Source organism: Hipposideros armiger, unplaced genomic scaffold (assembly GCF_001890085.2).
Source record: "Hipposideros armiger isolate ML-2016 unplaced genomic scaffold, ASM189008v1 scaffold_248, whole genome shotgun sequence".
In the NCBI taxonomy this organism is placed as follows: domain Eukaryota; kingdom Metazoa; phylum Chordata; class Mammalia; order Chiroptera; family Hipposideridae; genus Hipposideros; species Hipposideros armiger.
Genome location: NW_017731598.1, coordinates 2,133,504 through 2,145,684, shown reverse-complemented (window position 1 = coordinate 2,145,684; position 12,181 = coordinate 2,133,504). Strand labels below are relative to the sequence as shown.

The 12,181-nt window shown below is 50.3% G+C and overlaps 1 protein-coding gene across 3 annotated transcripts in view; it reads left to right on the top strand.

The window, feature by feature from the left end:
- Window positions 1–12,181, top strand: part of TTC7A (tetratricopeptide repeat domain 7A) — a 129,791-nt gene that overhangs the window by 10,799 nt on the left and 106,811 nt on the right. For 2 of the 3 annotated variants that reach the window (XM_019655863.1, XM_019655864.1), the window contains exon 3: window positions 2,217–2,385. In XM_019655863.1, the coding sequence (XP_019511408.1) occupies window positions 2,217–2,385 (169 nt within the window). Of the gene's footprint in view, window positions 1–2,216; window positions 2,386–3,943; window positions 4,045–12,181 lie in introns of those variants that run through there. The other variant, XM_019655865.1, reaches the window with a different exon arrangement.

Genomic DNA, 12,181 nt, shown 5'->3' with positions numbered 1-12,181 from the left:
GAGGTGACAGGCCTGCTCCACACAGCACAGGGATTATTCCCCAGACTGAGTGACATCCTGCATAGCATCCTCCCACTGGGCCAGGGCTCTGTGGTTCCCTAGACTGTTGGATTAACAGACCAAGAACATTTCAAATTCAAATGCATGGGTCCCACAGAGTGTAGCCAACTTTTAATTCTGCCAAATGCGTGGACAGACATTAAAAACAAACAAACAAACAAACAAACAAACAAACAAACAAACAAAACCCCAGCAAAACTGCACTGTCTTCTATTGCCATCATTCCATAAAAGAAAATATATCTTAACACCAAAAAACAAGACGCATATGCTTTCGGAACTAAGGGCAGCTTTTCAAATAGTATAAATTTAGCTTTATGAGACATTTAGCACGTTGTCCTTAATTTCCCCCCAGCTTGGTGGAAGCTCTGTTGTAAACTGTCATTGGTCCACCAGGAACCACTGAGCCCCACCCTGTCATCACGTCCTGAAACTTGTCCTTCTGAGTTTGCTGCCCTTTTCCCCATTTACGGTAGAACAGAATAATAATAACAATTACTCATGCCCTAGCTTTTTTCTAAAGAAAAGTTCAAAGTTCTTTTCTGGCCTTTGCACTATGAATGCTCCTGGCATTGCTGTGATGGGCGATGAGCGTGGGTGTTAAGAGCGCGCCCTCGCAAAGGGGAAAACAAGGCCGAGCAGGGTGGACACGTGCCTGTGTTGAAACCAGCGGGGAAAACAGCAGAGATGTTGCTCATCAGAGGCTACATGCCTCTGGGGGGGTGTGATCTAGGACCCTGGTCCAGGGGGAGTGGCTGGCCTATTTGGGGAGACTAGCAAATGCCTTGAAAAATTCAGCCTTTGAGAATTAATCAATAGTCCACAGGCCAGGCATGCAGAGGCTGAATGGGTTCACTTGGTAGAGGCATCGTAGGAATTCAGCAGATGGGAGCTCCCTGGTGGTCAGGGAGGCTTCCAGGAGGAGGTGGGCCTGAGCAAGGCCCCAAAGGATGGAAGAGAATCTGGATAGCTTGAGGGAAAGGGGAGACTTCCAGATTGGGAGCTTGTGTGAGCAAAGGCAACATGTGTATTTACAAAAACTGGTGAGGGAGGAGAATTTGGCTGTTTTGTGCTCCATTTCTCTTAATTGGTTTTTGAGAGTATAGTAGATGGTGGGGAGTGGTGGAGGCTTCCCCTGGGGCCACATGTGCCCCAGACTCTGGAAAGGAGTCAGAGGCAGCACCTTCCTGTTGGTGACAGGCCAGGAGTGGGGGCCATCTTCAGGGAGCTCCGTGGACAGAATTGATGCTGTGTGGTCGGGACAGTGCTCAGAGCCTGGCCAAAGGGGTGATGGGCTGACTGGGCACAGAAATGGAGGCAGCAGGCTAGAGCAAGTGGCCTCAGAAGGTGGGAGATCTTGGAGCTGGGCTGGGCCCACGTGAAAGGCTAGAACTCTCATGCAGACCTCTAGGGACCCTGAGGGAGGCCCTGAGAGTCCTTGTATGGGGTGAAGATTTGGGCATAAACAGTACTTGAAAAAGTAGGGCAGAGAGAACAGGTTTGGATTCAGGGACTTGATTCTGCACTTTCACCCGCTTCCGATAAGATGAGGACAAGGCCCCACAGGCCTTTGCTCTCCTCCCCGCTTCTGTCCCGCGCTGCCCATGTGGCCATTCTCCCTACAAAGGTCCAGCTGCTGTGGGTGGGAGCCTCTCACCTGCATGGGCTCGTTCCAAGGCCTTTCACCTCATTTGCTTGTGTATATATGTATAGAGAGAGGACTCCTCAGGTGTTATAAGCTTCAGGCTTCAAAAAACTTGGATGGGTCCCTGACTCCCCGCTTGTGCTGAGAACAAATACCTGCATCCCAACCTGTAGTGCCAGCCTTGGGCTGAAGCCCCTGGGGGCTGCAGGAGAGAGAAGACAGAGCCCAGTCTATAAGCTGCCTAAGACACACACTCATGGAACAATTAGGGACTCCTATAAAAATTTCAATAAGAATTTCAACAGGTAGGCCATGGGCTGCAGGTGTGGAGAGAAGAGAGCTAGAGAAGGGAGCCGTTGGCATGTGCTCGAGGCTCAGGGAAGGCTTCTGGGAGGAGGAGAGGGTTTCTGAGCATGGCTCAGTGGGGGTGGTATTCATTCCAGGGTACCTGGTGAGGTTGGGGACAGGGACTTTGGGACAGATGCCTGCTAATGTGGTCCTTGTCCTTTCAGCCGCAGTACATGTGTGAGGCCATGCTGATCCTGGGCAAGCTGCATTACGTGGAGGGGTCATACCGAGACGCCATCAGCATGTATGCACGGGCTGGGATTGATGACATGTCTGTGGGGAACAAACCCCTGTATCGGATGCGGCTGCTGGCAGAGGCCTTTGTCATCAAAGGTAGGTATGGGCGCCAACTGGGACTCCCCACCCTCATGCCCAGCTCCTTACACTCAGGCCCCCCGTGTGCCAGGAGCAGGCTGCAGCTGTAGGTCAGCAGATGCTGCATTCAGGGTGGGCCTGCTGGGCCAATGTCCAAGATACAGCACCCCTGGTTGTGCCCAGGCACTGACCTGCCGGGTGGAGACCAGTGGTAACCGGGCATGCTGGCTGACGGCAGGTACTAGGCTGGATGTCACAAGACTCAGGTTCTTTCCCTGGCTCTGTTGACCCCTAGTTACCCACTATGTGCCTTTGGGAAAATTACCTCTTTACCTTTCTTAGCCTCAGTTGACTAGTCTGCAAGACAAGGTAATACCTGCCCTCACAGGATTACCATTACCAGAAGGAATCAGTAGTGTAACCAGGTTGAGAAAGGCTTAAAAAAATGGACCATCCCATTGTCAGGCTGGTGCTGGTGGCTGACACTGGCTACAAGTCAGATACTCGATGGTGTAGAGGAGTCTATGACACCTCAGGTATTTGTTAGGCACCTGCTGTGAGTGGCCCAGGGAGGTGGTGCCATGATCCAGTGATGGGCAGGTGAGAACCAGTTCCCAGGGCGAGGGGTACTCTGGTGGAGACCCAGGCACACAGGGTCAGTGATGTTGGAATTTCATGATATGGGGTGCTGTGGATGGCCCAACTGGGGGAGTAGTGTCATTGAACTCGACCCTGAAGGTATTCCATGTTATTATAGTAAAAGCTCTGCTGCAAATGTTATGCTTCAGGCCCGAGCTTTCTGGATCCACAAGCCCTGGGATCACAGAGTCTGAGGGGTGGCTGTTAGTGGCAGTGAGGTTTGGGGAGCCCCACTGCCCAGGAATCTTGACTGTTTGATCATCTCCCTATTCCGGCACAAACCAATCCCTAGAGAAAAGTCTAGAAATACATGTGTCCCTACGGGGATTTGGTGTCTGGCATCGGCAGAGTATTTGTCACCCTCTTTTCATCATAGATAGGGATGTTCTCCCCCATCTTATATATGGGGAAACTGAGGCCCAGAGAGGCTATGTACCTCGCCCAAAGTTACCCAGAGATTTGAGGTGGGGCCAGGACTGGAACCTCCACTCTGACATCGGCCTTGGAATATGAATCCCCACCCCCATTCCTCTGTCTCCCGTGGGTCCCAGGTGATTCACTGTGACATCTATGCAGGGCGCAGCCTCCTTGTCCCTGGCTGGTGGGGCTTCTTGAGGGCTTTTTGTCCATTGCTGGGTCCCTGGGTCCCTTTCCTCATTGAGAGACTGTTCACGCCATCTCAGGAAATCTGCTGGGAATATCACTCTAGACAGACCTGGTGCCAGCCAGCAGGAGGGCAGGTGCCCATCTGGATGGTCTAGCCTATGAGCTCTTCTCCCTTTGCTCTCTCGTCCCCTTCTCTGGGCTCCTGGTACAGGCCAGGCTTGAGGGTGATCTTCACTTGGGGTTTGGGTCTTTCGGGCCTCTTGGAAACCACTTGTGCCGTGGACTTCCTGAACCTAACACCCTTCCTTGGGGGTCCTTTCCAGCACTTTTTTCCTGTAGACCTGGCTCGGTGCCTACTGCTCCCTGTCTCCTGCTCTCTACTCTTTCCAGCACACCTCCAGCTTCTTGGTGGTCAGAGGTCCTCCAGGGGAGGTAAGGAGCCGGGCACCGTGGCATGGGCGCCTCGGTCGTGGGCTGTGCCAGCTCCCCGCCCCTCCCTGACTGCACGTGGCCTCCCACTTGCCTGCCTCCTCTCTGCCTGTCCTCCGTGTCCTGTTGCTTGGCATGCTGAGGGTTCACCTGATTCACCTGTGTGTGCTTGAGACCATGCACGTGACCTCCAGAGTATGCATGACGTTGATTTTCCTGGATTTGGGGGTACACAGTGGGTCTCCCCATCCAGAGAGTAGGGGGTGGGAATGGCTGGTCATTGGTCCTGACACTTTACGAGCAAGGGTGTTGTCTTGGTCACTGTAACAAAATATCATTGTCCGGGTGACTAACCCCAAGAATTTATTTGTCACAGTTCTAGAGGCTGGGAAGTTCAAGATCAAGGTACCAGTAGGGTCAGTGTCTGGTGAGGGCTGTCTCCTTGGTTTGCAGATGGCCACCAGTCTCACTGTGTCCTCACATGACCTCTCCTCCACGTGTGCATGGGGCAATCCCTGCCTTCCTCTTCTTATAAAGCTACTAATCTCATCGTGAGTCCCCACCCTCATGACCTCGCCTAACCCTAATCACCTCCCAAAGGCATCATCTCCAAATACCATCCTATTGGGGGTTAGGACTACAACATACGAACTTGGAGAAGATGCAAACATTTGGTCCATGGAAAGGACAGTGGCAGCAGGAGGCCACAGCGTTCACGGAATAATGATGCTTATTAAGCCCTTGCTCTGCCAGGTGTGCCCTCATTGAATCCACACAGAGAATGGGTATTCTCTTTATTCCCGTGTCACAGACTAGGAGTTACGGTTGAAGAGGTGGAGGGACGGGCTCATTCAGATTTCACAGGAAGTGGCCGAGCCAGGATTTGAATCCAGGCAGCGTGAGCTCATAAACACTCGTGGTCGTGCTACTCAGAATTCTAGACTGAGAGGAATCACAGAACTGATCTAGGCCAATCCCTCATGTTACACATAAGGAAACCACGGCTAATGAAAGTGAAGCAACTTGCCCGGGACATCAGTTAGCTAATATTTGAACTAGAATGTTCCACCCCCAGGCAGCCTCTGCATTTTTAGGCTCTGTCAAACTCTAGGTGGCCTCTGCAGAAGCCTGCCTTGCCTACTCCCGAGCACTCCACCTAGCCAGGCCCTTATACCACAGCTTATTTGCCATTTTGTGTTAGACTCTGCTCCGTGGTTCCATTTGGTTCCAGTGGAGCAGAGAGTTTGGTTCTCAGTCACAGCTGGCTGCAGGGAGGAAGATGGGCCAGTGTATCTTGGGGCATCCTGAGCTGGCCAGGCCTGGAGGCTGTCAGGACTTGTATGTGGTTGTCTCCAGTGTAGAGCTCTTGTTCTCGTGGGAGGAGACAGGAGTGGGTTCTGGGGCTCTCTACCTCCACCCCCAAAAGACATAAAAACACATTCAGCTCACCCACTTTTGCCTTAAGCAGAGGGACTTGGCAGTGTGACCCTCTGAGGCCTCTCTCACAGCACGTGGCCTTCCTCTGAAGTGGGAGGGATGTGGTTTAGACCAGAAGATGCCTCTTGACTCTCAGGGAGGGCTTTAGACACCAACCTGGGAGCTGCAGTTGCAGCAGTCTCGGGTTTCTGTTGCCTGAAATGCAGAAACATGGCGCACATATATGTGTGTGCTATAGGGGAGTACATGACCCTGCAACTTCTCTAAGGGGAAGAAAGGTATTGTCCATGTCAAGTTTGTTCAGAAATAGTATCAAAACCACAGATTTTTCACTAAGGTAGAAAACTAAAGCAGCTTCTTGGAAAGACCTGTCATTTCCCTGTCTGAGCAATCTGTGCCCAGTCTCACGGTGGCACCTGGGAAGTGGGCTGGGCCCTGTCAGAGCCTCTGGCTTTGGAGTAAGAACTGCCTCTTCCCAGGTTGTGCCTGCAACTCCTCCTGGCCACGGAGAGGCAGCCAGGTTGACTTATCTGCCGCTCAGTAATGGGCCTGTCCTGTGGCCAGCTGCTCCCAAGTCATCCGCTGGCCCTGGGCAGAGCTGAGGGCCCTTCCCCTGCCTATCTGAACCCCCTGTTCAGTCCTTCATTCCCCAAGTACCAATCCCTGAGCCCCTCTGGTGTACTTGACTTCCGTGGTACACCCAGAAACATGAGGTGTGGACCCTTCGCTCTGGAACCGGAAGTTCTGACTGGGGAGGGGAGGTAGCATTATCGCATGTGAACCGCCCGGGCGGGAGCTTGACAGAAAGGCAGACCCTCAGGCCCCTCCCCTGATGTAGCGAATCAGAACCTGCGTAGCACCTGCATTCCCCAGTGATATGTATGCACATTCCAACTCGAGAAACACTGCCCTGGAACTCTTGTTTGATAAGTATTTGTTGACTGGCAAAGTCACCTTCAGTTCATCTCTGTAAGGTGGGAGGTGGTTGTTACGCCCATTCTATGAATGAAGAAACTGAGGCTTGCTGGGTTACTCTGCCTGTATATACCAGAGCGCCAATTGGTGGCCAAGTGGTGGTCTCCCCTGCTTGTATCCTGCCTACAACAGAGGAGCCCACCAGAGGGTCATGGGGAACAGTTACAGTTAATTCCAAGATGGATTCATGCAGACAGGAAGGGTATAGGAGGTGCAGAAGCCCTGAGAGAGAGAGAAGTTGCTGGCATTTACTGTAGAGCCTGGGGGTCAGTCAGCCAGAAGGGACAGTGCCTTTGGACACTAAGGGTAGCCCAGAGGGGGCCCTAACTGGGCCTTCAGGGGACTTGAGCCTCTCCCGGCCCCCTTTAGTGCTGAGCAGGAGCTGCAGCCCCCGTGAGACCTGTATCACTGTCCCGTGGGTCTGCTTAGTACAGAAGCAGCCTGGGGCCGGGGTGTCAGTGGGCTAGGTGTCCAGAAAATATGCTTATAGATGTCAACATCAGTCACCTTGGTTCAGAATAGGGAGGCTGCCCCACTCCTGCCCTATTCCCCAGGTGCTGCAGTGGCCCCATTGACTTCTGCCAGCTCCCTGCCCAAGCATGTCCTATGCCAGGGGATGGCCCTAGGAAGGGAAATGTTCCCAGCCCACTCCAGGTGCAGGTGGTAGATGGCACAGCCCACCACTGTTTCGGTTTGTTCGGGGGGAACATCTTCCATTTACTTTGTATTAAACAACAGTTTAGTATAGTTTGGTTTCAAGGTCCTTCCCAGGAGGCCTGAGTGCCGCCCACTCTCATGAAGCCCTTGGCAGAACCCTGCTCGTTTGATTCCTTGTGCTCATGGCTGCCAGCCCTGTTTCTCCGCTGAACTCGAAGCCCATGGAGCACAGGTGGTCATTTCTTTTGCACCCCCAGTGTCTTCTCTCTCTTCTCCCTTCCCGGAGCCCCGTGCTTCAGCCAAATGAGGCCTACAAAGTTCTGTCCCTTCACCTTTTCTTGGGCCCCTGTCCTCGCACACAGGTAGCCCTAACACTCCTTCCAGACAGCTCAGGTGCCTCCTCCACCCAGGGCCTTCCCTTGGTTGTTCAGCCTACTGCATTCTCGCCCTTCTTCAACCTCATTTGGACCTTGGCCCAGCACATCTCCCCAGTGAGAGGTATGTTCCTCCTGCCAGGGGGACTGTCCTCTCATAGTTACACCCCTCAAGGTCCACAGCCCAGTTCCCACAGGAGAATGTAAAAGTTGCTAGCAGTTGAATCAGCAAGTGCTTACCAGGGACACCGAGGTGGACCGTTAATAGGGTTCCTTCCCTTGAGGGAGGCAGGCAGGTAAGCAAAGCCTGCTGCGGATGTGATGTGGCTGCAGGAGAAACAGCTGCTGTGAGGATGGAGCTAAGCATTCGGGCAGAATCGATGGTGCCACTGTTTTCTGCCCAGTCTCTACATGCATAGGCCATAGTGTCAGTGCAGTCTGCTGTTGGAAACACCAGGATATGCAGACACACCAGAGGTGACTGGTCTGAAGCCTATTACCATGGCCTGCTGGGGCAGGACAGCTGGCCTGCTTCCTGGCCGTGGTGCCCCGGCCACGTGGCTGCCCCCAGTTCCGTTCTATGGAAAGCTCTGCCTTGACACCCTAGAGGGGCATTTGTGAAGTCCCCTCTGGGGCTGCAGTTCCTCAGCAACCCACTTCCAAATGGGACTGTCACTCCTGACAAAACTGAAGTGGGGTCTGTCATCCTCGGCAGCTCCCTAGAGCTCCCTAGCAATAAGCCTTTGGGCATTTGGCATTGTCTCATCTCCATGGGTGAGAAAGTAGAGTTCAAATCAGTTGAGGTCTTACCTCAAGACAAAAAGGCTGCATTTTGACTGGTGCTACTGCTGCTATATATGTGGAATTCCAGTTTCTTAGCTGGGAGATGGCAAACTCCTCACTCCTACACCCGACCTCCATTCAGCTGGTCCTATGACTTCAGGAATTGTCCCCTCTGACATCATGCTTCTGGAATCAGTGTCTGTATAACCACACTTATGGTTGTAATGACAAAAATGCAACTCCCAACTAGCTGGAAAAGCAACAACCAAAAGGGGGAGGGACTGGACATTTCTGAGCCCGTGTGACTAGCAAGTTGTTGGGATAGGTGGCATCAGGCATAGCTGGATGAGGGGCTCCATGTATTGAGGTCTTTCTCAGCAGCTCCAGGTTTACGTGGTCCTGCAAACATAGCTCTCGCAACCTCAGAAAGAGAGGGCCTTGGGGGACCATTCTCATTGACCTGGCATGGTCTTATGCCCACCCTGGAACCAGTTACAGTGACCAGCCCCTAGGTTGCTAGGTTGGTGCCAGGGGTGGGATTGCCCACCTGAATCTTGTGGACCGAGTTGGAGAAATTGTTCCTCAAAGGAAAGTCAGGATGCTCTTACCAAAGTAAGTGAAAGGTTCAGAGGGCAAAACCCCAGAGCTCAGGCAGAATGGACTCACCTCAGGTTATCCCAGCAGTGACTGGGTCCGGAATTGACTCTGGCTTTTGGGCTTATCCTTGATACCTAAGGAGTGCTTGTTTGGTTGGACCATTCTGTTCCAGAATGGAAAGTGAGTGAGACCCACCTAGTTGTGGAGCCTTCCCGGGTGAGCTGGGAGGTGAGCCTGAACTTTAGGAGCAATCGTCTGCAGAGGAGTGGGAGAGGTATTTTCAGGTAAAGTCCAAAAGGAAGTGGAGGTGGGTTGCTTGGAGGAGGGGTGTAATCACACTTTCTTGGAGCTAAGAGTGGGTACCTGTAGGAAATGAGGGCGTATGGGTAGCCCGGCAGTAAGACTCAGGGTATCCCTTTATGCTGGTGTTCTAGAACTTTGGCCTCAGGCAGCCCCACCATGACTGATGTGGCACAACTCGTTTCCCCTAAAATCCGGCCCACCTATTGGTCAACACCATGTGTGCTCTTCCTGGAACAGAGGTCTTTGGGCCCAAGACTCTGAATCTAAACCTTGGTGGACCCAGGGTGACAACGCTCTCCTCTTTGCTGTTGGTCTAAGCCCTGAGGGATATCCCAACTTTGATGAATATGCAGGATGCTTTAGGGCCTGCACTTTTGACACCTCAAACCTTTCCCAATTCATTCCCAAAAGCCCTGGTGCCATCATCCACCTCTCAGGGCTGTTCCATGGCGAAAGTCTTTCTTCTCTCAGGCTTTCCAGTGTTGCTTTCTTTTCTCTGTGAAATGCTCAGTGTGATAGTGATATGGTGAATGTCCCCCATTTCTCCAGCTTTGAGTCTTGCCCTGAGCTCCACAGACCTTAGTCCTTGGTGCCTAATTTGAGGCTCGTTGTAGTCTCTCATAAATGGGCTATGGGCCCTTTGAAAACCAATTCTGCCCTGTGTTTCAGCCTCGCCAACCCCCTTTTTGGTCTCATTCACAGCCCAGCACCAGGGAGGCCACAGTCCATGCTCTGAGCAGGCTTCCGTGCAGGCTGACTGATAGAAGATTGGCCTGGCTATGGAGAAAAATGGCCCAGTTCACCCAAAATATTGCAGCAAGATGCTAAATTGTGACAGTGCCCTGAAAAGTAAAAATGTAGAAAAACATTAAGCAGCCGTGAGAATTACAATCTGCAAATTCTCTTCTCCTCGCCCCGCAAGACTTTTTTTTTTCCTTTTTCTGTTCTCTTTCAGCCTATGCAAACCTCAGCTATTCTGCTCTCACCTGACATTTTTTGACTTATTAAAACTTTTAAAACTGAAGAACACCAGACTACTCCTAGTGCAGGATATAGTGACAGATTTGGTTTGGGGGGTTTTTAGTCCTAGTATGGTAGGAACTAGCTGTTTATTTGGGTTTACTTCTCAAAGCGATCTGGGCTGTTTACCTTGAGGGGAAACAGGTCAGCACTTCTGGTACTGTTTCCCTGGCCCCAGACTGGTCCATGGAGCAGGAGCCTGGCTTCTGGATGGAGAGGAATGAGGAGGCTGCAATTGGAGGGTCTTAGAAGGAGGCAGGTTTGGTAATTGTGTGCACACCAAGCCTTTAATGAATGCCTTCCTGGACTTCAGGGTACAAAACAGAGCAAGATAGTAAACAGAATCACCATGGGGCTGGAGGGGAAGAAGTTGGCGTGGTCTGCAGATATCTTCTCCTGGCAGCCCTTTCCTCCATTGTTGGAGGCCACCCCAGAGAGTAGTCAGTGGGGGTGTGGAGTGTGGACAGGGCTTTGAGGAGTGCATTTGAGAAACCAGCTCTGGTACTCGAGTGGACAGCTGTAACTCTTACCAGATACACACGGGAAAGGTGAGTCACCATGGACTAACCAGAAGCCTGAGACTTGGGAGCCCCTGATGGGTCACTGAGAGTAAGGTATGACATCTGGAGCCTGGGCCGAGAGAACAGATGGTATTGAAGCCAGAAGACCAGGATCTAGTCTGGACTCGGCCACTTTTAACTGAGTGGTGTTGGAAGGAATCTCTTCTCCCTGAATTAGATTTCTCATTTGTCATTCTAGGGAAGGGTTAAACCTCTACGTAAGAGGTCATTGTGAGCATCACTTGAAAATGTTTTCCAAGACCATACGTTCTGTTCTTTATAAATACCACCTAATTTAGTTTTCACCACCACCCTATGAGATAGGCATTGCTAGTATGTAGTAAATAACCATTTTGTGTTTTGGGAAACTTAGATCTCTGTAAACATTTTGAAGCATATCCCCCCAGTCTTTTTTTCCTACATGTTTACATGTGTTTTTTAAACAAAAATAAGTTCATACAAGAATATTTTATAACCTGTTTTTTAAAGTTAATATTTTTATGAACCATTTTCCAGTATACATCTGTATTACTACTTAAAGTGGCTTCATAGCATTTCATTGTAAGAATCTACTGTAATTCAGCAAACTTGTTCCCTGTTATTGGACCTGTAGGTTAAATCCCATTTTTTTTGCCATTATAAACAAGGCTGCAGTACATATCCTTGAAACTAAATTTTGCATACATCGTTAATTTTTTTTTTTTTTTTAGGATAAATTCCAAGTAGAGTTACTAGATCAAAGCATCTGCACTTTTTGGAGACTTTGATACAAGGAGTCAAATTGCCTACCTTTTTAAGGAAAAAAGTTTTCAATTGATAAAATATACAGAACATAACATTTAGCATCTTAACCATTAAAGAAAACTTTTTTAATTGTGGTAAAATCCACATAACATAAAATTTACCATCTTAACCACTTTTACGTTTATAGTTCGGTAGTGTTAAGTTTACATTATTGTGCAAACAATCTCCAGAATTCTTCATATTGTAAAACCGAAACTCCATACCCATTAAATAACTCCCCATTTACCCCGCCCCCCAACTCCTAGCAACCACCATTCTACTTCCTGTCTCTGTGAGTCTGACTACTCTAGGTACTTCATAGAAAGTGGAGTCATATAGTATTTGGTGTTTTTGTGACTGGCTTATTTCACGTAACATAATGTAGTTAAGCTTCATCCATAGTGCCACATATGGCAGGATTTCCTTGGTTAAGGCTAAACAATATTCCATTGTATGCATATACCACGTGTTGTTTATTTATCCTCCAGTGAACACTTGGAGTTGCTTCTACCTTTTGGCTATTGTGAATAATGCTGTTATGAACATGGGTGTGCAAACATCGCTTCTAGACCTTCCTTTCAATTCTTTTGACCCAGAAGTGGAGGTGCTGGGTCATATGATAATTCTATTTTTAATATTTTAAGGATCCGC